This window comes from Trichophyton verrucosum (genome assembly GCF_000151505.1).
Source record: "Trichophyton verrucosum HKI 0517 chromosome Unknown contig00282_1.f1.exp, whole genome shotgun sequence".
NCBI classification, from domain to species: domain Eukaryota; kingdom Fungi; phylum Ascomycota; class Eurotiomycetes; order Onygenales; family Arthrodermataceae; genus Trichophyton; species Trichophyton verrucosum.
Genome location: NW_003315465.1, coordinates 1 through 21632, shown reverse-complemented (window position 1 = coordinate 21632; position 21632 = coordinate 1). Strand labels below are relative to the sequence as shown.

The 21632-nt window shown below is 47.8% G+C and overlaps 9 protein-coding genes across 9 annotated transcripts; 5 read left to right on the top strand and 4 right to left on the bottom strand.

Annotated features, from left to right (window-relative positions):
- Positions 1-116: 116 nt before the first annotated feature.
- TRV_03333 (uncharacterized protein) lies at positions 117-1473 on the top strand (the record flags this gene model as incomplete). Its single annotated transcript, XM_003022488.1, has 3 exons — positions 117-221; positions 256-1334; positions 1392-1473. The coding sequence occupies 3 exons, from the start codon at positions 117-119 to the stop codon at positions 1471-1473; spliced, it is 1266 nt and encodes a 421-aa protein (XP_003022534.1).
- A 483-nt stretch (positions 1474-1956) lies between these two features.
- On the bottom strand, positions 1957-3449 carry TRV_03332 (uncharacterized protein; the record flags this gene model as incomplete). Its single annotated transcript, XM_003022487.1, has 2 exons — positions 1957-2860; positions 2938-3449. The coding sequence occupies 2 exons, from the start codon at positions 3447-3449 to the stop codon at positions 1957-1959; spliced, it is 1416 nt and encodes a 471-aa protein (XP_003022533.1).
- Positions 3450-3724: 275 nt separating this feature from the next.
- On the top strand, positions 3725-5521 carry TRV_03331 (uncharacterized protein; the record flags this gene model as incomplete). Its single annotated transcript, XM_003022486.1, has 1 exon — positions 3725-5521. The coding sequence occupies one exon, from the start codon at positions 3725-3727 to the stop codon at positions 5519-5521; it is 1797 nt and encodes a 598-aa protein (XP_003022532.1).
- Positions 5522-5708: 187 nt separating this feature from the next.
- Positions 5709-6253, bottom strand: TRV_03330 (uncharacterized protein; the record flags this gene model as incomplete). Its single annotated transcript, XM_003022485.1, has 2 exons — positions 5709-5861; positions 5924-6253. 2 exons carry the CDS (start codon positions 6251-6253, stop codon positions 5709-5711), a joined length of 483 nt encoding a protein of 160 aa, XP_003022531.1.
- A 1327-nt stretch (positions 6254-7580) lies between these two features.
- Positions 7581-8697, top strand: TRV_03329 (uncharacterized protein; the record flags this gene model as incomplete). Its single annotated transcript, XM_003022484.1, has 3 exons — positions 7581-7709; positions 7758-7991; positions 8068-8697. The coding sequence occupies 3 exons, from the start codon at positions 7581-7583 to the stop codon at positions 8695-8697; spliced, it is 993 nt and encodes a 330-aa protein (XP_003022530.1).
- Positions 8698-10888: 2191 nt separating this feature from the next.
- Positions 10889-14277, bottom strand: TRV_03328 (importin 13, putative; the record flags this gene model as incomplete). Its single annotated transcript, XM_003022483.1, has 4 exons — positions 10889-13261; positions 13327-13876; positions 13947-14128; positions 14209-14277. The coding sequence occupies 4 exons, from the start codon at positions 14275-14277 to the stop codon at positions 10889-10891; spliced, it is 3174 nt and encodes a 1057-aa protein (XP_003022529.1).
- A 1293-nt stretch (positions 14278-15570) lies between these two features.
- TRV_03327 (uncharacterized protein) lies at positions 15571-18100 on the top strand (the record flags this gene model as incomplete). Its single annotated transcript, XM_003022482.1, has 7 exons — positions 15571-15921; positions 15974-16161; positions 16220-16566; positions 16620-16665; positions 16726-17560; positions 17664-17706; positions 17859-18100. 7 exons carry the CDS (start codon positions 15571-15573, stop codon positions 18098-18100), a joined length of 2052 nt encoding a protein of 683 aa, XP_003022528.1.
- A 402-nt stretch (positions 18101-18502) lies between these two features.
- Positions 18503-19359, bottom strand: TRV_03326 (uncharacterized protein; the record flags this gene model as incomplete). Its single annotated transcript, XM_003022481.1, has 2 exons — positions 18503-18991; positions 19078-19359. The coding sequence occupies 2 exons, from the start codon at positions 19357-19359 to the stop codon at positions 18503-18505; spliced, it is 771 nt and encodes a 256-aa protein (XP_003022527.1).
- A 1329-nt stretch (positions 19360-20688) lies between these two features.
- TRV_03325 (uncharacterized protein) lies at positions 20689-21569 on the top strand (the record flags this gene model as incomplete). Its single annotated transcript, XM_003022480.1, has 3 exons — positions 20689-20697; positions 20876-20954; positions 21013-21569. 3 exons carry the CDS (start codon positions 20689-20691, stop codon positions 21567-21569), a joined length of 645 nt encoding a protein of 214 aa, XP_003022526.1.
- Between the last annotated feature and the right edge of the window lie 63 nt (positions 21570-21632).

Sequence of the window (21632 nt, the reverse complement as noted above, 5' to 3'; positions counted from 1 at the left end):
GGCTGATGGTTGAGATCTAACAGTTGACCCTGCTCATATTCTTGGTCATGAGCCAAATGCCTCTGTACGGAATCGTATCTTCCGATACTTCGGACCCCCTATACTGGCTGCGTATGATGTTGGCCTCTAACAGAGGAACTCTCATGGAATTGGGTATCACCCCAATTATTTCCTCCGGCATGGTCTTCCAGGTAATACATATTACTCTTTCTATCGTTGCAGTATGGTTATTTCGATTTCTAATGCACTTTCTAGCTTCTTGCTGGAACCCAACTCATCGACGTTAACCTCGACCTCAAAACCGATCGCGAACTGTATCAGACCGCCCAGAAGCTCTTCGCTATCATCTTGTCTTTCGGTCAAGCCTGCGTTTACGTCCTTACTGGCCTTTATGGTCAACCCAGTGACTTGGGAGCCGGTGTCTGTGTCCTGCTCATCGTCCAACTTGTTGTTGCCGGACTCGTCGTCATTCTCCTGGATGAGCTCTTGCAGAAGGGTTATGGTCTTGGAAGCGGTATCTCGCTCTTCATCGCTACTAACATCTGCGAGTCTATCATCTGGAAGGCCTTCTCTCCCACTACTATCAACACTGGCCGTGGACCTGAGTTTGAAGGCGCTGTCATTGCTCTCTTCCACCTCTTGCTCACCTGGCCCGATAAGCAGCGCGCTTTGTACGAGGCATTCTACCGCCAGAACCTCCCCAACATCATGAATCTCATTGCTACTCTCGTCGTTTTCGCCGCTGTTATCTACCTCCAAGGTTTCCGTGTTGAGATTCCCGTCAAGTCCTCCCGCCAACGTGGTGTTCGTGGATCCTACCCCGTTCGACTCTTCTACACCTCCAACATGCCAATCATGCTCCAGTCCGCCCTCTGCTCCAACGTCTTCTTGGTCAGCCAGATGCTGTACTCCCGCTTTTCCGACAACATTCTTGTCAAGCTTCTCGGTGTTTGGGAGCCTCGCGAGGGTGGCTCTGCTCAACTTTACGCTTCTTCCGGTATCGCATATTATATGTCTCCACCATTCAACTTTAAGGAAGCTCTCTTGGATCCCGTTCACACCGTCTGCTACCTCATCTTCATGCTAGTCGCCTGTGCCCTCTTCTCTAAGACCTGGATTGAGGTCTCCGGCTCTGCTCCACGGGATGTTGCCAAGCAGCTCAAGGATCAGGGATTGGTTATGGCTGGACACCGTGAACAGAGCATGTACAAGGAACTCAAGAGAATCATTCCTACCGCTGCCGCTTTTGGTGGTGCCTGTATCGGCGCCTTGTCCGTGGCCAGTGACCTCATGGGAGCTCTAGGAAGTGGAACCGGTATCCTTCTCGCAGTAACGTAAGTCATATTCTCGTCTAACAAAGTTTTTGATGCCCCTTTACTAACTGTCGATAGAATTATCTATGGCTACTTCGAAATTGCCGCTCGGGAAGATGACTTCGGTGCTGGTCTCAAAGGCCTAGTCCCTGGCAACTAAAAGTCCAGGTGCAATATTTTCTTTAACGGGTCAGCAAGCTCTGAATACCGTTATACAAATATTTTCCATTATTATTCTTAAATATTTTGATTTGTATTATCAGCAATGTCAAGTGGTCTTTCTATATGTTTCTTGGGAAGGGAAGATGACTAGGCGCGAATTGTCATTTACAGGCAAAAATAAAATCCAAAGGAACCATGAGGCGTGGGTTGAGATTCGATAATTTACAAGCCAATCCTTGTTTCTCGTCGTTCATTTTGTTTTGTTTTTTTTTACATGCACATTTGAGTCTTCCCCCTTCATACCAAAAATCGGGTACTTCGACAAAATGGCCCTTAGTAGGTTCTCTAATCTGTATATAATAGCTGCCCGTTGATACTTCGTTCTCAATAATGACCATCCACACCATCTTGTTGCTTGTTGTAGGTAATCTTCGAGTAAGTATTCAACCAATCGTGTATAGCTAAGCTTATAGCACCAAAATCATGTTCTGTAGTCTCCATTGATAGTCACATATTCATGGCTGAAATCACAGAACCAATAAACAGCCTCTTCACCACCCTTGCCTGCCTCTCCACTAGCTCCACCACCTAGATCCACTACGATCTCAAGATCCTCATGTTGCAAAATAGTAGAGGCTCGCTCCTCGTCCACAGACTCTGGCTCCCCGTTTACTAGAAGTTTGAGTTCGGGACTTCCGTCAGCAGGTTTGAAGCTCACGCTCGTTTTCACAGGCACAACGGTTCCAGGGGCCAGGTCTGGTGTATATCCAACCGCACAGAGGATACGACCCCAGTTAGCGTCTTTGCCATACAACGCAGTCTTCACTAGCGGAGAACGGGCAATGGTGGAAGCAATGCGTTTGGCATCTTCATAAGAAGGCGAGTTTTTAACGCGAACAGTGACGAATTTAGTGGCTCCTTCACCATCACGAACAACTAATTGGGCCAAGGATTGCGTGAAGCCTGTTAAAATAGACTGCATGGCGGTATAGTCCTTTGAATCAATTGAGGATATAGGAGTTCCTCCTGCAGCTCCATTGGCAAGTATAGCTACGGTATCGTTGGTGCTGGTGTCACCATCAACGGATATAGAGTTAAACGATCGCGATATAGAGTGAGAAAGAAGCGATTGTAAAATCGGAGCTTCAATGGGCGCATCGGTGCAGATGATACCGAGTAGAGTTGCCATGTTTGGGTGAATCATACCAGCCCCTTTGGTCATTCCTGCAATATTATAGGTACGGCCAGGAGAAGAGGGTAAGGTAAAACTTTGGGAGGTGAGCTTTGGGAATGTATCAGTGGTGCAGATAGCTCGAGCTGTGCGTAACCATGCAGCGTGAGTCGATGACAGGTTCGATTGCGCTTCAGGAACCTTATTGAGAATCCTATCAATCGGTAACCTAAGCCAGGAGAATCAGTGCCCGTTACGTTTTGGAGAACATTAATTTACCGCATTTCTTACAATTGGCCAATAACACCAGTGCTCATGACAAGTGTACTTGAATCGCCCTCTGGAAGCCCATTGCATTCGTCCGCCTTCCGGCTCATGCTCCTGGCATCCTGTAGTCCCTGTTTCCCGGTAACTGCATTGGCGCAGCCAGCGTTAACAATAACGCCGCGAATGTTATTCCCTTTCTTCTTTCGGATCAATTCTGAGCTCACTTGAACCGGAGCAGCTTGAAATTTGTTCGTAGTAAAGACGGCAGCGGCGGAGCATGGGGTCTCGGACCATATCAACGCGAGGTCAGGAGCGGATGTATTCGACGCTTTCACCCCAGCATGGCTCCCGGAGACCTTAAAACCTTTTGGATATGTTCCTGAAGACGGTACAAACTTTTGCTTCGACGCCGGGATCGAGGTATCTATTGGTGTTGTGAATTGACGAACCTGGCCCGACACCGGAGTCCCAGGCTTCGAGAAGCGGCAGGCATAGTGAGATACCTGGCCAATGGCTCTAGCATGGTTCAGGGCCATCTCGGTTGTGGCAGCTATTTGCTGTGAGTATCCAATTGACCGAAGTTCGGATAATCTCAGGGAACAGAAATATCGGGAGAGAGTGACTCAAGCTTGGGAGCTCCTACGGTCGCTCCAAATTATAGTTCGACAGCGCTTCTAAGCTCGCTGATAAGCGCCAGTCACGTGGTTTCGCGTTTCTTTGCGCCTCGGAGCTTTCAGGGCGAACCAAAATATATCTGACGCCAGGAGGAGCAAGAAAGGCTCTAGTTTGCGCGCGACACTGAACAGTCAAGATGAAGCGCAAGCAACAGGAGATATCCTCAGATGAAGATCCTCTACAATCAGAACTATCAAATACTCCAAAGAGATCCAAACAAACGTCCCGAAAAGATAATGAGTTGAACGGAACTCCGACGAAACACTCCGCTCCTGACACACCTTCAGGCCGACTGAGGTCTCGATTGACCAAACAAACACCAACCAAGAATGTAGATTTTGCTCCTGATTTAGTGTCTCCCCTCAAGACACCGACAGCGAGGGCATTGTTCAAGACACCCACCAAGCTAAAGAATGTTGACAACGGAACGCCGAATGGAACGCCATCGCGGATACGGAATGCTGACAGGTCAGCAAAGAGGAAAAGTGCAAGGGTGCTGCTTGATCCCAATGAAGATGATTTATGGGATGGCAGCAATAAGCTGGCGCGAGAAATCTGGGATGTACCGTCTGACGACAATGCGGTGCCCCAAGTTGATACCGTTGCAATGGGGGGAACAAATAGGCCGAAAGAGCCAGATTCTAAACCGGAACACGCAGCTAAAGAAGTGCCAAAAGAACCTCCAGTCACTCCCCGGAAACGAGGCCGGCCCCCGAAGGTTCGAGGGCCTGAAGAGCAAACACCGAAAACAACAAAAACACCCAGGACACCAAGGAGAAATGAACGGGTTACGACACCTGATGGGGATCTGCCACCACAGGAGAAATATTTTTTCCAGACTCGGACAGGACCAGTACAGACATCTAATAACACTATGGCTAAATCGTCCCTGTTTACTCATGAAGAGTTTTTTGAACATCTCGGAAAGTACAAGGATCCGCTGCAAGAGGAAAAGGATTACTTGTTAGAGCTTCATGGGCGCTCCTTCCCACAGTGGCATTTCGAAATGACTGAAGGATTCAATGTGTGCATATATGGATATGGATCTAAAAGGAAACTTGTCCAAAGGTACGCGGATTGGTTGTATGAACATTGCAATCAACCCCCAGCAATAGTGGTTGTTAATGGATATACACCGGATATTACCATCCGATCTATTCTAGCAACGGTTGCAATGGCTATTTTAGGCCCTGATGATACCTCAAAGCTCGGTGTTCAGCCAAATGACGTGTTGGAATCTATCCGTGCGGCTCTGCTCAAAAACCCGCCTCCACAACCGATAACGGTTCTCATTAACTCCATTGATGCACCGCCATTGCGTCGTGCGCAGCAGCAGTCGCATCTGGCTCGACTTGCCGGAATACCCCATATCAATATTCTGGCAACCACTGATACTCCTAACTTTCTGGTGTTGTGGGATATTACCCTTCGGGATAAGTTCAACTTTGTATTTCACGACTGCACAACGTTTGCTTCATACAATGTTGAATTAAATGTTGTAGATGAGGTGCATAGCCTGCTTGGCCGTAAAGTCCGGCGTGTTGGCGGTAAACAAGGTATCGGCTTTGTTCTGAAAAGTTTACCGGAAAATACACGCAAGCTGTATCGACTATTGATTACAGAGATCCTTATGATGCTAGGAGACAATCAAGACGGCGAGGAAGAGGATGAGGCCCAGATTGAGGCCGATGATCCAGAGAGTGACAACCGAAGTGGAAAGGTGGCTGCAATAGAATGGCGAGCTCTTTTTCATAAAGCTTCGGAGGAGTTTATTTCCTCATCTGAGATGATGTTTAGAACGCAGCTGAAAGAGTTCTATGACCATCAAATGATCACATCAAAGCTAGATCCCAGCGGTGCAGAACTGCTCGGTGTTCCTCTGTCACGAGAGGAAATAGAAAGCATTTTGGAAGACCTTGTTATCGATGGGTGAGAATGAATAATAATAAACACCTTCTCGCTACTTATGATACCCTGTGGTCTCAATTGTGACGAAATATAAACGATGTATATAGTAGCCATGAAGTGCATCGTGTACCCCACGGATGGTAAATAATGCACATTTCTTAGCTTCCCCAACCGCAGACCTGAAGACAAAGGAAATCTATATGAGCATAGGTCTAAAGTTCACCAAAAGCAGCCATAGCAAGGGTTGTTCCAAAGCTGGCTTTGAAAGGGACGTTTTCATGCGTCAGCTTTCGGAAGTCAACGGATTTGATGTGCCTCTGCAACCAGCTGGTCGGCAGGATGTCGTATCCTTTGGATGCAGCCCACTACCCAATCATTAGCAACAGCTGAGACGGACGTTATTGAAATGGCTGCGAATAAAACACACCTCAATGATTATAATAGCAAGGCCAATAGAAAACGCCAGGGTTCTCGAGAAAATACGTAGTCCAAGCCCAGTGAGGACCCCAAGCGCACTGCCGAGGCTGATTTGACGGGCGGTCTCGGCAGTTATTAAACCACCGAACAAGGCTTTCTGCTGAGATGATGGGCCTTCATGCTTGAGGGTGAACTCAGATACAGACGGGTGCAAAGGTCCAGATGCATAATCGCAGCGTATGGGGGAACTGATTCTAGTTTGTAGGACCGAATAAGAAGCGCATAGCGGTACAGCAAACAGGAGTGGCCGACAAGCAGATCGGAGGAATTGGGAGGCCATTGTGGAGTTGCGGCGGTGTTCTATAGTGAGAAACGGTAGTTTAGGGGTTGTAGAAGCGAACCTTGGAGGAATATGTGGCTGCTTCCCGGTTCAATGGCGTGAAAACTGCTGCCTTTCTATGCCAGTTTGATGGCTTTTGTTGTTATCGTTGTTGTTGTTCCTTCCTTCTTCCGACCTTGTCGCTCCTTCCTTCTTTTGCTATGACGTCGGAGGGCGCGGCAAGCACGGACCATAGTTTATCCGCAGGTTCGGGTCCATTGCCCAATCAGGACATCCAGCGACTCGTATTGTAACGACAGCGACAAAGTTATCCAGCTGCATCCATTCTCCTTCAGCCATGGTGATACTATATTTATTACTATTCTTAGATAAGACTGATAACTTGAAAGCTACATTTGATCTAGGCCGGCACCTATTCTTATATTCGCATACTAATAATACGGAAAACCGACTCAACCATCGATGAACCGGCAAAGACACTACCTACTCTTGGCTGTCTATGGGCAGCACAGCAGGGATTTAGGACAACACCATGCACAACGCCATGTGGACGTCCATGAAAAGGATCTTACCCCTTGTTGTGTATCAACGAAGCCATATGGGATCTCGGCCCACGCTAGATGATGTGTTTCGGTCAAAAAAGATGCTTCCCTAGCGCGGCCGCGGAGAAAAAGGGCATGTGCGGAGAGATGGATACGAGGGAACCTATTTCAATTGCATCTAGACAACATATGTCATCACCTGTGGTACAAATGAAGAACACAAAATTATGAAAAAGAAAACAAAAAATAGCAAAACAATTAATAGCCCCCAAGGTCTTGCGGCTTACTCGCTATCGGCGGGTATACGGATATCCGCGGCGACTGTTCAACTATCCAGGCATGGCATTCAGATGCGAGCAAGCTAAGGCCATTGCTCATATGACTTCTCCGTGAGAAATTCTCCTACACGGAGTGCTCGCCATCAATTAATATATGCTGCATTTATCAGCGACGCCCTGCCAGCGACGAGAACATCCCCCTTGGATAAAAGCAAAGGGGCTTTCACCTGCAAACTGGTCGATTTTGACTCATCCCTGGCCGTAAACTTTACCTGTTCCGCTCTTGAAGCTAAAACTCAAAATCTTTTTTATCTCTCTCAACCGAATTTTTGACTAACTGCGGGGGCAATATTCCATCTCTCCTTTCTCTTGACAGAATTCATATCTTCACCTCTCTCTCGCCCAAGCAATTGCTATTTAAATCTGCGTCGCCTTCACTTCACCTCGATATCCTCGTCGTTAGACTCATTCTTATCTACATTGAATTAACCCCCCGCTACTGAGACAATGGCACAAGAGCACCCCGCCACCGGCACTACCGGCGAGAATGGAGTCACCAAGGACTTCACCGTCAAGGCTGGTCTTGCACAGATGCTGAAGGGCGGTGTCATTATGGATGTTATAAATGCCGAGCAGGTGTGTATATCTTGAATGTCCTATCATTTCACTGCGATATATATTTAGAATACAAGCCGAAGACGGATATCAATGCTGACTCGGCATTTTGATCTGCAGGCAAGAATTGCTGAAGAAGCCGGTGCTTCTGCCGTTATGGCCCTTGAGCGTGTCCCAGCCGACATTCGAGCCGAGGGTGGTGTTTCCCGCATGTCTGACCCCGGAATGATCAAGGAGATCATGGCTGCCGTCACAATTCCAGTTATGGCCAAAGCCCGGATAGGACATTTTGTTGAGTGTCAGGTTAGTCAATTCTCCTCCGTATGAAGTATGGGGAAGGATTTGGGTGAACTGAATTCTGTGCTAACTCATAGCCAAGATCCTGGAAGCCGTTGGTGTTGACTACATTGATGAGTCCGAGGTCCTCACTCCAGCCGATCATGTCTACCACGTCACCAAGCACTCTTTCAATGTTCCATTCGTATGCGGATGCCGAAACCTGGGCGAAGCCCTCCGCCGTATTTCCGAAGGCGCTGCCATGATCCGTACCAAGGGTGAGGCCGGAACCGGTGATGTTGTCGAGGCTGTAAAGCACATGCGTCAAGTCAACACTGAAATTGCCCGCGCCAGATCCATTCTGCAGTCCGCCCAGGACCCTGAAATTGAGCTGCGCGCATTCGCTCGCGAGTTGGGCGCTCCATACGAATTGCTTCGCGAAACCGCCGAGAAAGGCAGACTTCCCGTTGTCAATTTCGCTGCTGGCGGAGTTGCCACGCCCGCTGATGCTGCTCTTATGATGCAGCTTGGCTGTGATGGTGTATTCGTGGGATCTGGAATCTTCAAGTCTGGCGACCCACGCAAGAGAGCCAAGGCTATTGTACAGGCAGTCACTCACTTCAAGGATGCCAAGAAGCTGGCTGAATTGAGCGAGGGTCTCGGTGAGGCAATGGTCGGTATTAGCGTACGAGACATGAGCGAGAAGGAGAAGCTATCTGGACGAGGCTACTAGAAGGCTTGTTGACATTTCTTTATATTTAACGGATTCAACACACCCAGCTGGAACCCCCTAAATCAACCTTTCTGAGCCATTGTCCCACTATTATGTTTTAACATTCTGGGGTATTGCGGATACCTTTTGTGTTCTCCTGATACGAGTATTTTTATGAATGGCGTGACTGGAAAATCTTGTAACGATGGAATAGCGTTTTCAAAAGTTGTCCCAGGCCCGAAGAAAACTGAGGTTCATTTATACCATACTAGATTATAGATAGACCCAAGGAAATAGGGAAGCCTTCTCTCCATACATAGCTATTGTCACTGGATCATATTGTTGAATACTATATTTAATCTCATCATGCATGATACATCATATACCCCAAAAAAAAAAACCTCAACGCATCACGCCTAGCTAGCCAAACAATGTTCGTGGAAATCAAATGTCTTGAATATACACGCTGCAGGTGCAATTCAAGTAATAAAGGCCAATCAACATCCCATCTCATAGGCTCGTCTCTGAAACATGGCTCATATCAAATCAAAATCGACCTCCCAGAAGAGAAGAGTGTACCAGATATAAATTGCGAACAAGGTTAGCCAACCTTCGACTTCGTACCACCGACCTTATATTGGCTCTGAGGTCGCCGGGACGGAGCTTTTTTATCACTGAGATTTTTCACAGATCCCGCGTCGAGAATTCCACCATGTTTGGATTGTTTATCAGCCGGACGTGTGTCAGCGAAATAGGCAGCGCCATCCATGAACCAACAGCAACCACAGCCCCTATCAGTGAGGCAGCACTGGGGGTTAGCACCAACTGTGCAGAACCAGCCCTGGCAAGGACCGTTGCAGAAATTGTGGTAGCCTGTCGTGGAATTTATCAGCATCTTCCTTAGATGTTAATAATTGGGTATGCTCTTACCATCACTGCTGCCGCCGTCACGTTTAGCCGCAGACACCGCGGGGATGAAGCCAACCTCCTGGCCATTTCGGACGTGGATAGAAGCTGGTTATACAATATTAGCAACAGTGGTTACGAATATCGGGTTATCACTGTCAAAGTTAGGCGGCATAAGTCACGTACTACTAAGGCGGGCCACCTGAGCTGGATCTGGTGCAGCAACAGCAGCCACATGGGCCACAAACAGGGAGATAATAGCAACAGAGAATTGCATCTTGAATGTTGAGGATTTTTGAAGACGAGTTTGGTGATTTGGTTCAGGTGTGGAAGCTAAGATGAGGTTGGATATGCTGATGATGGGAAGATTCTCTCAAATGGACGGGGTATCAGGCCCCTTTTATAGAAAAATTTGGTATTCAACAAGAATGATATCGAGGATCTAGACAAACCCCAGATTCGAGGCTGAGCGCCGTAATCCGGGGCAGAATGGGGTATATTCGAAATATCTCATGTATATCCCCACCATAGCACATTCATAGAAATGCTTCACACGACCAGATACTCAACTGATGCAAGGGGTATCAAGTAAATCGCGCAGTTACCGAAACACGGCAAGTGTTGTATGCATCCCCACAGTAAATGGAAGTTTCGAGTATCCAAGAGTAGAAGACAGTTTCTAGATTGCTGGGTATGCTATAGTGTCAAGTTCATGAGAAAGCAACAACTGGTGGCCTTAGGATTATGCATAGCTATGTCCTTAGCTACCACTTCCCTACAGTAGGTGGCCTACTCACCTTCAGCAAAAGTCACCTCTTGCAAGCTGCTCATATTGGGTCTGAGAATATGATACTCCGGCCTTTGGTGGCCAGTATGAGATATTTATGCCGTCATGCCAAGGGCAGAGTGTTTGTTGGAGGATCGAGATGATAAAGAAAATGAAACGGCATCAACAGCTAAACCATCGCTATTTAACTTTGATGGAGCGGACCGCAGTGCATCAGCCGTTACTGCTTACCTATGGATCTGTTGGGATATATGTTGGTAATATCTTGCATCTGAGTGCACAGCAACGTTGTGCTTTATCCCAAGCATCATACGAGCAAGGCGTAGGATTAGGAAACGAACTTACGAGTCCTCATATCATTACAGTCTACCATGCCTTCATCCATTCAATCGGTTATTCGTTCTTTTTTTGTGTAACTAACCATACATCCCGTGGGGTTAAACATTTGCACCTCATATCTCCGGCTTAACAGCAAAGAGTGGAAATTCTCTTTCATAATGTCCCGGTATCAAGCTCCGGTTATGCGTATGCGAACCCTTTACCCCGGTTAGATACCCAGAAATTTTTGACATTTGCATTCGTCTGTCTTGCCCCGCGGAGAGAAATAATGGTAGAAAGAAACTTTTGTAAGTCCTGTTGTGTAACAGATGGTGCCGGCAATGGCTGTGTCGCTCCAGTGTCAGAGGCATGAGCTTTGCGTGAAACATCCAGAGATGCCAGTCCATTGCCAAAATAGAGCCGAGCAATGCCCTGATGTTTGAAGACAAATTTCTTAATGACTTCACTGAAATGGTCCAGGTCGGAACGGGCACAGTTTCCAGCAATCTGGTACATAACAGATTCACCAAGTACGCGAAGATAAGGGTCCAGGAATCCTGGAGGTTCGTTAGGCCGGGGAGGGCCCATAGAGGCCCCGGTTGAGATTAGCCCGGGAGGCAGGTCGGTTAGGGATAATATGGCAGCCCAGAATGAGCAAGATGCGCGAAGAGGCAGGGGTTCAGGCCTCTTGAGCACATCCAGAGTGAAGTAAAGGATTGCAGGAAGAGGGGGCGGAGTAGTATCCACGCACTGCAGGTTAAAGAACTGCACATAATACCTTGGGATGAGACGGGTGAGGAAGTCTATACAGCTGTGTGCCGCTTCTGGATCATAGCTGTTGGCCGAGACTGTCAAAGTTTGTATCAAAGTAGCTGTGTGCAGGGTCAATTCCGTAACTTCCTGTTCAATGACAAGAGGGGTTGAAGACCGGGAGGCCAAAAATGCAGTGGCAGTAGCCATGACGTTAGAAAAGCGAGGAGATGAGATATTTGTGGCCTTCACAAAGCGAACGGTTACTTGGGTTGGGAGAACATAAGGGCCTGGGTGCCTCTCGGTGTAACCAGCCTTGAGTACGTCGCAAGTCGCCTCAATCATGTAGCTCTCGTTGGGGAACTGGCCCACTAATGTGTCAAGGATGCGAATAACAGTTTCCGTAACAGATACTCCGAGAGGGTCATTGGCCCAGAATGAGTCGGATGCAGGTCGGGAATCGTGGGTATCAAGATCAATCACGTCGTCATCTGGAGCGCGAATACCCCTTCCAATACTCGCTGTGCAACGCATTACTATTAAACTTCGTGCCAAACCCTCTTCATATTGCCCATTGCTCGCTTGTTGACAGGCTGCCTGTGCCTCTTGGAGTAAAGGGTTGAGTAATTTCAATAGAGCAACGGCTCTCTCTCTATCAAGTTCCGTCGCCTGGATGACCGCAGCAATTCCCTCTGCAACACGCTCTAGGGTGGAGTCACCGAGTGAACTTTTGGTGCATAGCTGGTGAAATTTATCGATAAATCCCTGGGAATGCATAGGAAGGAACTTTCGGCATGACTGACAGAGCGAGGAGATAGATCGTGAGGCCACTGGGTCGCAAGAAGGGAAATCAAGGGAGCTAAACAAGAAGTTCAACACTGGGGTAAGGAGCTTCCCATTCCTAGCAAAATATGGGGTATAATGGTCGATCATGTCGGCCATGGTTTGCCGCACCTTTAGAGGAATTTCCTTGTGACCGAAACATACTGACTGGAACACTTCTGAGCAGAATAGGTCGTCAAGAATATGGTCTGCATGCTCGTTTTCAGCAACAGATTCCGCAAGGGATCCCAAACAATAGATTGAAACTTCGAACCCTTCCCAATCGTTCTTCGCAATTGAGTTTGAAGCCTGTTCCAGAATATGGCGAATAACGTCCACTCCTAACAATGGATATACCTCAAGGAGATACTCAGCAAATTCACGGCGGAAATAAACAAACAGGCTCAACTCGTTGTCATCCCAAGTCTCAGAAACTTCGTGGCTTGGGAAGCGTAGTTTGTCATAACCCTCAGAAATAACTCTGGCAAGCTTTTGTTTAATTTCCTCAGAAACTGCCAGTGCACCATCAAGAACCAGCTCGTCTATATCGCTTGCAACTTCAGTCCAAAATTCTAAAAGCAGAATAACGGCACAATCGTCGACCTGCGGATAGCCAGGCGCGTGGAATAATTTGTATAGTAGGAAGAGAACCTTCTCCCGTTTTTCATCAGATGGGCCGTTGATGATGATATTTGACTGGTCGAGTGCTGAGAATCGTAAAAGGAGATCCAAGAACTTCAAGGACTCATCATCATACTCACCATTCATCAAGGCAATCGCATACTTCTCCCCAGGACCGACGATAAAATTTATAATGGCATCCATGTGATCCTTACCAACTAGCTTGTACTGATTGGCAATTGTTTCCGCAAATAGCTCCATCACAGGCAAAGCTAAGGCCTCAATGCCAAAGAAGTGTGTGGCAAAGCCCAACGGTTTCTTTACTTTCTCGGCAAGACCTGGAGGATTGATTTTTCCATTATGGAAGGCTTGTAGCCATGCCTATTGTTGCGATCAGTACCAAAAAAAAACAAGAAACGCAGCCGGATTGGACACATAATACATACATGTAGTGTTTGAATAGATTCCTTGGCTACATCAAGAGAATGGTCTGTTACATTTTGATTTGAGACACTGCCCGCATTGTTTACAGCACGCTCAAAACCGTAATCAATTAAGTGGAAGACGTCATTAGTATTGGCTTGCAGTCGGTTACCAGATTCAGTACTACTAGATGTGTAAGCGGGAGTTAGAAAACACGGGAAGAATAGGAAAGGTGCTAACCCTTCAGTAAGGTATCGCGTGGATTCCTCGGCTAACGCAGTGCAGAATGACAGTAACGCGACCAGACGTTCATGGCTAAGAGCCGATAGCGCATGGAGTGCGAGAGTTGGGTCCTCAGACTTATCTTCAGGGAGGTATTTCCCATTAGCCAAAGTCACGGTGACATGACGCACGCTGTATGTCCAGGGTGACCCGGGCTTGAAAAAGAACGTGGTTAGTGTAGAGAAGAATTTTCTCATGACCAACGGTTTCTCTGCGGAGTCGATGAGTACCACGAAGCAGTTCATCAACTGTGCAAGAAGTGCCAACCGCTGCTCCACATTGAGAATGTCCCTAATAGAGCAATAGAAGACCAAATTAGAGTGGGCGACTTCTTGTACTCAGGGTATGACAGATGTCTCACCATTCCTGGTTAATTTTCATCGTAAGGGTAAGAGGTCCATAGAACCTGATCTTTGGATCCTCGCATCCTAGAAAGCCATCCGCTATCATCCATCCTGCACTCGACTTCTGTAATTTTAGCAAGCGTTCTTGGATGCTAGCCACTTGGCTAGCGAGACCAGGGGTAGTCAAGTCAGTTGCAAGCTGTAGGAGATAAGTCAGTCAATAGGAAGGTTCAAGATGCATTAAAAAAGAGACTGAATCAAGAGATATTCGGTACATACCTGCCTAGCCTCAAAAATCAGGGCATCAATATCAGCTTGCTGCACAGTTGACCCATCTGGCTGGTCCATTTTGAATGCTATCTCCAGCAAGATCAGAATATTTTTGTTATTGGTCTTTTTTTTTTTTAAGGTTAGCTCTCCGGATATAGATAGAGGGAGAAGAGAGATAGATTCTGGCCAGGAAAGCGGGTTTCGTAGAAGATATTCTTGATTTTGTTATCAAAAAAACAGTGACAACAAGAGTGCTCCTGTGATAAACAGGAGTCAAAAGGTTATTATGGTTGTAGAGAGAAAGAGAGAGAGAGCCACAGTGAAAAGGTCAGTCTCTCCCACCAACAAGGAAGGGAGGAGTGAGTAAAGAGAGTCAATCAACCAGTCAATCAGTAATGATGGAAATAGCAGTAATAAGTTATGTTTTAGTAGCTTAGACCGCACCAGTTGCGCCAGTTGGAGGTTGCACCACAACAGCAGGGTTGGCCAGGAGATGGCTGGCTTACCAGGTGTCCAGCAGAGGGAGATTCAACAGTAACAGCTCAGTACTAATGATGGCCGTTCCATTCTCTAGACATGGCACAGTCCTCGAGAGAAAGAAGAATGCTGGCTAATAGTCTGGTACATGAGAGTATATCCCGTTTAATTTAAGGAACGCATGGCTGCCTGGCTGCGGGACAGAAACTGGCTTCATAAATAGCATTGTTCGCTGTTACTTGGTCAAAGGAGGGGCCCCAATTCGCTTCACCGGAGGTCAGGATAGCAAATGGAGACAATGGCTCCGTAGCGGGCCTTTTTCTTCTGGTATATCTGATAGCTACCGACGCCGGTTCATCGGGTCAGGCCATCGACTGCACCACCGCAAAATAACACTCCTTCAGCACCGAAACTTGTGGTGAAGTCGAAAATTCCCCAAAGCAGGAAAAGCGACGTCGAGCGACGAGGATGGTCACGTGGCGCTGAAACTCGCAGGCCAGAAAAAAAGGCCGACATCAACAAACAAACCAGCACGCAAGGAGATACAAGCATACAAACTGACGACACAGCAGGTAGTTAACTAGCTAGCTAGCGATAACTAGCCAAACTAACGAACGGACTAAGCAGTTAGTTGTCTGGCGAGCTCGTTCCGGCCCGAAGGGAATCGCCTTCGTCCAACGACCTGGTTATCTCTATTGCTGAACTACCCGCCCCCTGTATACTTTTACCAACAAGCCGCTGCCGGGACAGCCAGAAGCCAACCCAAGCAACACAAAAGACTAACAGCGAAAGGTCACAGCATCTTCTCCGCAGCCGCCCTTGCATGCGGATGATCCCCCGGACACGAAACCGCCCCTCGTTCTTTCTATAAAGAACCCCTCGTCCGCCCGATAAATGACCATTTTCCGCCCTCATCTCCGGTTTCTCTTCAAACCACACTTCCTCTACTTCCAATCTCCCGCCGGACAGTCCAGCAGACCGTTTTCCACCTCTCAGATACTCCGCACTGCTCTCGATATGCCGCCACCACCAGTTGACACGACCCAGCGTCTCGCAAAGCTGCGAGAGCTGATGGCTCAGAACAAGGTCGATGTATATAGTATGCAATTCAGATACACCATCAAAGCTCCCTTGATAATAACAGTCGTATACTCATTCTTCTTTTTTCTACTCCTCGCCTTAAAGTTGTGCCTTCGGAAGACAGCCATCAGTCAGAGTACATTGCTCCATGTGATGGGCGTCGAGGTTAGACCTGTCCCTCCATAAAAGAATACCTACCCGTAATACCAGCCGGCAGACGCTTATACGTATCACTGCAGCTTTCATATCCAGCTTCACTGGCTCGGCAGGATGTGCCATCGTCTCTATGAGTAAAGCTGCTTTGTCTACGGACGGCAGATACTTCAGCCAAGCTGCAAAGCAGCTCGATTCCAACTGGACCCTGTTGAAGCGAGGCGTCGAGGGTGTCCCAACCTGGGAAGAATGGTATATTGCCTCTGGGATCGACTTTTTTTCGGTATCATAGTTGACAGACTGGACGTAGGACTGCTGAGCAGGCCGAGAATGGCAAGGTTGTCGGTGTTGACCCGTCACTTATCACGGCCGGTGAGAATCTACATTATACACCTCTTACAAGTGTCGTCGTGACTAACTGTAGTTATGTTATAGCGGACGCACGAAAGCTTTCTCAAACGTTGAAGACCACCGGAGGCTCCTTGGTTGGAATCGATCAAAACCTGATCGATGCCGTCTGGGGAAATGAACGCCCTGCACGACCTGCCAACCAAATTACCGTACAGCCTGTCGAGCGCGCAGGAAAGCCATTCGAGGAGAAAGTGGAAGACCTGCGAAAGGAATTGGCTGCGAAGAAGAGGTCTGCTATGGTTATTTGTATGACACCAGCTCTATTTTTGATCAAACGTATACTAACGAACGCAATATAGCCACCTTGGATGAGATTGCATGGCTCTTCAACCTCCGTGGAAGCGAGTAAGTTTTTTATATCATTGCGATCTTCACTTTTATTCAAAGCCATACTGACTAGCGTAGTATTCCATATAACCCCGTCTTCTTCTCGTACGCAATTGTGACACCCTCAGTTGCAGAACTCTATGTCGACGAGAGCAAGCTATCCCCAGAAGCCAGAAAGCATCTCGAAGGCAAGGTCGTGCTCAAACCATACGACTCCATCTTCCAAGCTTCCAAAGTCCTCGCCGAATCCAAGGCATCAGCTAGCAGCGGTTCCTCTGGAAAATTCCTATTGTCTAACAAGGCTTCCTGGTCTTTGAGCCTCGCCCTTGGTGGAGAGCAGAACGTCGTTGAGGTTCGAAGTCCTATCACTGACGCCAAGGCCATCAAGAACGAAGTTGAACTGGAAGGCTTCAGAAAATGTCATATCCGTGACGGCGCAGCTCTGATCGAGTACTTCGCCTGGCTTGAAAATGCATTGATCAAAGAAGGTGCCCAGCTGGACGAAGTAGATGGGGCAGACAAACTCTTTGAGATCCGCAAGAAGTATGACCTCTTTGTCGGCAACTCCTTCGACACCATCTCTTCTACCGGTGCCAACGGTGCTACCATTCACTACAAGCCCGAGAAGTCAACTTGCGCTGTCATTGACCCGAAAGCTATGTACCTGTGTGACTCTGGTGGCCAATACCTTGATGGTACCACTGATACGACCCGAACTCTCCACTTTGGAGAACCCACAGAGTTCCAGAAGAAGGCTTATGCACTTGTTCTAAAGGGACATATCAGTATTGACAACGCCATTTTCCCCAAGGGAACCACCGGATACGCCATTGACTCCTTTGCTCGACAGCATTTGTGGAAGGAGGGTCTAGATTACCTCCACGGCACCGGTCATGGTGTTGGCTCGTTTTTGGTATAGAGTTCCCTTTCTCCCTTTTTCTACTTCTGTCTTAGGCTAATACATTCTCTCTAAGAACGTCCACGAGGGACCTATGGGCATAGGAAGCCGTGCTCAGTACGCTGAAGTCCCTCTCTCTGCTAGCAACGTTCTTTCCAACGGTAGGATTACCGCACCTCAACTTTCTTGAATCTCTACTAATTTTCGAACAGAGCCCGGGTATTACGAAGACGGCAACTTCGGCATCCGTCTCGAGAGTAAGTCTAATGACTACATACCTTTTTAGTTACTTAATACTGACTGCATCTCCTAGACCTTGTAATCTGCAAGGAAGTCCAGACTGCACACAAATTCGGTGACAAGCCTTTCCTCGGATTTGAGTCCATCACTCTGGTACCTTTCTGCCAGAAACTCCTTGATGCTTCTCTCCTAACTGAAGCCGAGAGGAAGTGGGTGAACGATTACCATGCGAGAGTCTGGGAGAAGACCAGTCCCTTCTTCGAGAAGGACGAGTTGACAACCGCCTGGCTAAAGCGCGAGACCCAACCTATTTAAATGCCATTTGGTGGTGTCGTGTGAAGCCCTGCTATGGAAAGCCTGTATATACGTATCAAGAGTGAGACCGGATAGGTTCAGAAAAGCAGGAATGTGCCAAGTAAAAATGTATTCTCTGTAGGTCCTCGGCCGTTGGAGGCATGCGGGCATGTAGGAATAGTATTATCTAGGGGCTATGTTTATGATAACCATGACACAGCGAAGAGCCATTTCTAAAGTTTATATTAGGTGAACGAAGGAGGCTGTCAAAACCTGCTTGAAAGAGCGACATATATACAGCGAGTCAATAAACGAAAACATGTCGGCCGTCCCATGCATCCCAAGCCATGCAACAAAAAGGAAAAAAAATCGATCATCAGAGTCCAAGACAAGGAAATCCAACATTCGCCATACATATATCAATCAACAGCTGAAAAAATTAATTCTGTTGTCCTTTTTCCTTGCAGCACCAATCCAATGGTTGACCGACTGAGACTGTACTCGGCTCTCCTTCCCTGCGTCAACATCCAAAGTCTTCGCTGCGGCTGAAAGCTGGGACCAGATATATCGTGATATAAACCATGCAAGTACAGCTGAAACCAAAACATAACCCAAAGTAGGTACGAGAGAAGTTGGGAGAATATTGAAGATATAGGGGTCGAGAATGAGGTCGACAAGGACTGGTGGGACATTTGCCATCAGTCCTTTGTCAGAGGTGAAATAGTCTGCAGCTGCATCGATGACGAGATACAGCGTTACTCCAGCCGGGCGGACAGAGGTTCCTCCCAGTGAAGTGCTGTTTTTGTTACGATAGGCCTGGATCTCCGAGAATTCGGCTAGGGAAGCCAATAGATTTGGAGACTGGAGGATCTCAGATGGTTGGTGAGTTGATAGAGTGAATTCAGTGGGTTGCTAGAGGAAGTAATCAGCATAGCTTATTATAGCTAACTTTTATCTGTGAAGATATTCTCGGATGGTTACTGGCACGAAATACTCACTGTTGCTAGCCAGCATACTCGAACTTCATAGCGCTGTCCAGGAACCAGCCCCTCAAGACGGTACCACGACCTCTTCCCAGAAGGAGCCGTATCAGTTGGGAACGCAGCTTCGAGATATTCCCTGATACTCGGTGCTGAAGGTGAAAGAGTCTTTAACTCAACGTTCAAAAGGGCGGACTGGGCCATGTCCACGTTTGGCGATATAAACATCGTCTTCTCGACGTTTGCCAGCGCAAGGCCGACAAAGCCACTGACTAGCCATAGCATAAACCTCATATTCATCCTCGAATGTACAATAACGTTCCTTTTGTTCTGTTTGTATTGGTATATCCGTAATCTCTATTTCACCCGCTCAGATACCCCAGGTATAAGAGAGCCGAATAACACAAACGACAAGGAAAACCCCCCCCTTGGCTTTGCAGCGGGGTAGAGAGAGGTATTATTATATCCTTCTAACTGATGTCATCCACGGGATCTTTGATCTTCCTTTGGATTGTCGCTAGCCAACTTGGTAGCAAACGAATGGCTCCAATGACAAGGCGGCGCTCATGTGGGATTGGACTCGAGCAGCCCCAAAACCAAGCACAAGCCAGCTAAGCAGCAGCACCTCTTGCAGCAAGCCTCAAGCCACCAGAAGGCTATATACTGCCAGAGTCAGCCGTGAAGGCCCTCACGGCCGACAACTCGGCCTGGTCGACTCCGGTGGTCTGGTGGCTGCTTCAGCTGCCCAGTAAGCCCTTTTCACTACTGCCTGGCTGACAGTTGTCCCACCACACGAACCGGCCCTGCTGCTCACGCCAGCGTCGCACTCATGTCGAAGGGGAAAGGGTCGTACCACAGATAGGCGATATGTCATATAAGAACTGTCTATGCGGTCTCAGTATCAATAGTAGCTGTCATCCAGGGCGAGTAAACATAGACCCGTGGTAGGCTGTTGGTCCCCTTTGGGGAGGTTAGCCGGGGGTCGTGGCGCTTCTCCCAGCGCGCTTATTTTTCCTTTCCAGTCCAGGAACCGCCGGGCGAGGGAAAAAAAAAAAGGGAGCCAATGACACAACAGCCGCCGTTTTTTTTGTTGACAAAAGGGGAGAGAGGAAAAAGATAGAAAGGAAAACAAGACTCCCTCGCTGCGCACGCTCACTCATTCAAGCTTGAAAGGGCCTCAGAGATACTACGGAGCACCTGTCTGCCGTCGAGGAGAGTAGAAGCTTTTACTCCGTGCCAGGATTGCCCATCCCACCTTTTGAACCCTGCCGTTGGTGGTCTTTTCGGCCGTTTCAGCTTGGGCAGCAAACCTCGCATTACTGGAGCAGAGCCTCCCCTATTACTGTCAACCGTGGGGCGAGAGACTCGCTTCATATTTCTGCTTAAACAACATTGCCCGAGAGCTTTTGAGACCTCCAGTGATTCGCCATGAGAGAAGTTATTTCTTTGAACGGTAATACATACATGAACTTGGGCTGCAGGCTCCCGTGTTTAAGACGATCTTAGATCTGTTTGCTGACATTGCTGCCTCGTTAAAGTCGGTCAGGCCGGTTGCCAGATTGCAAACTCCTCGTGGGAGGTATGGTATTAACCTCATGTCTGAGCCTATGGGACTGGATAACCTTGTGGATGTTGATTGTATGGACATGCTGATCGTCTGACTGTCCCGGTCTTAATAGCTATATTGCCTTGAACACGGACTCCAGGTACCTACTTAACCCGACCTCTCCCTCGACACCCCGAGTCTCTGTCTCTCTCTGCCTCTGTTGAATTGCATGAAAATCGTCTCCTAATATGTCAATGTCCGTTATTATAGCCTGACGGGTATCTGACTGAAGAACGCAAAGCCGAGAATCCAGATAAGGATACCTTTCATACTTTCTTCTCTGAGACAGGTAGGGCATGCTTTCTCTTCCACCCAATGGCTACCAGGCCTTTCTAACAGGCTTTTAGGAAGCGGCAAATATGTTCCCCGAACGATATATTGCGATCTCGAACCGAATGTGGTTGACGAGGTTCGCACTGGTACCTATCGCCAGCTCTTCCACCCTGCCCAGATGATCACCGGAAAGGAAGACGCTTCGAACAACTTTGCTCGTGGACACTATACTATCGGCAGAGAGATAATCGACGATGTTGTGGAAAGAGTTAACCGTCTTGCTGAGAACTGTGATGACCTGCAAGGATTCTTACTCTTCCACTCCCTGGGTGGTGGTACGGGTTCGGGTTTTGGAACACTTCTCCTAGAGCGCCTAGCCACCCACTTTGCAAAGAAGAGCAAGCTTGAGTTTTGTGTCTACCCTGCTCCCAACCTGTCAACTTCGGTAGTCGAGCCGTACAATTCGGTACTGGCTACAAGCTCGACTATGGAATTATCGGATTGCAGCTTCCTCCTTGACAACGAAGCCATCTATGATATCTGCACGAAGCAGCTCACCATTGAACGGCCAGGGCTAGAAAACTTGAACCGTCTCGTGGCACAAGGTAAGCAGTTTGATACTTGTTTTTAATTAACGAGTCAGAAAGGAATAAAGGAAAGAAACAGCTAATTTTTTTTTTTTTTTTTTTTTTTT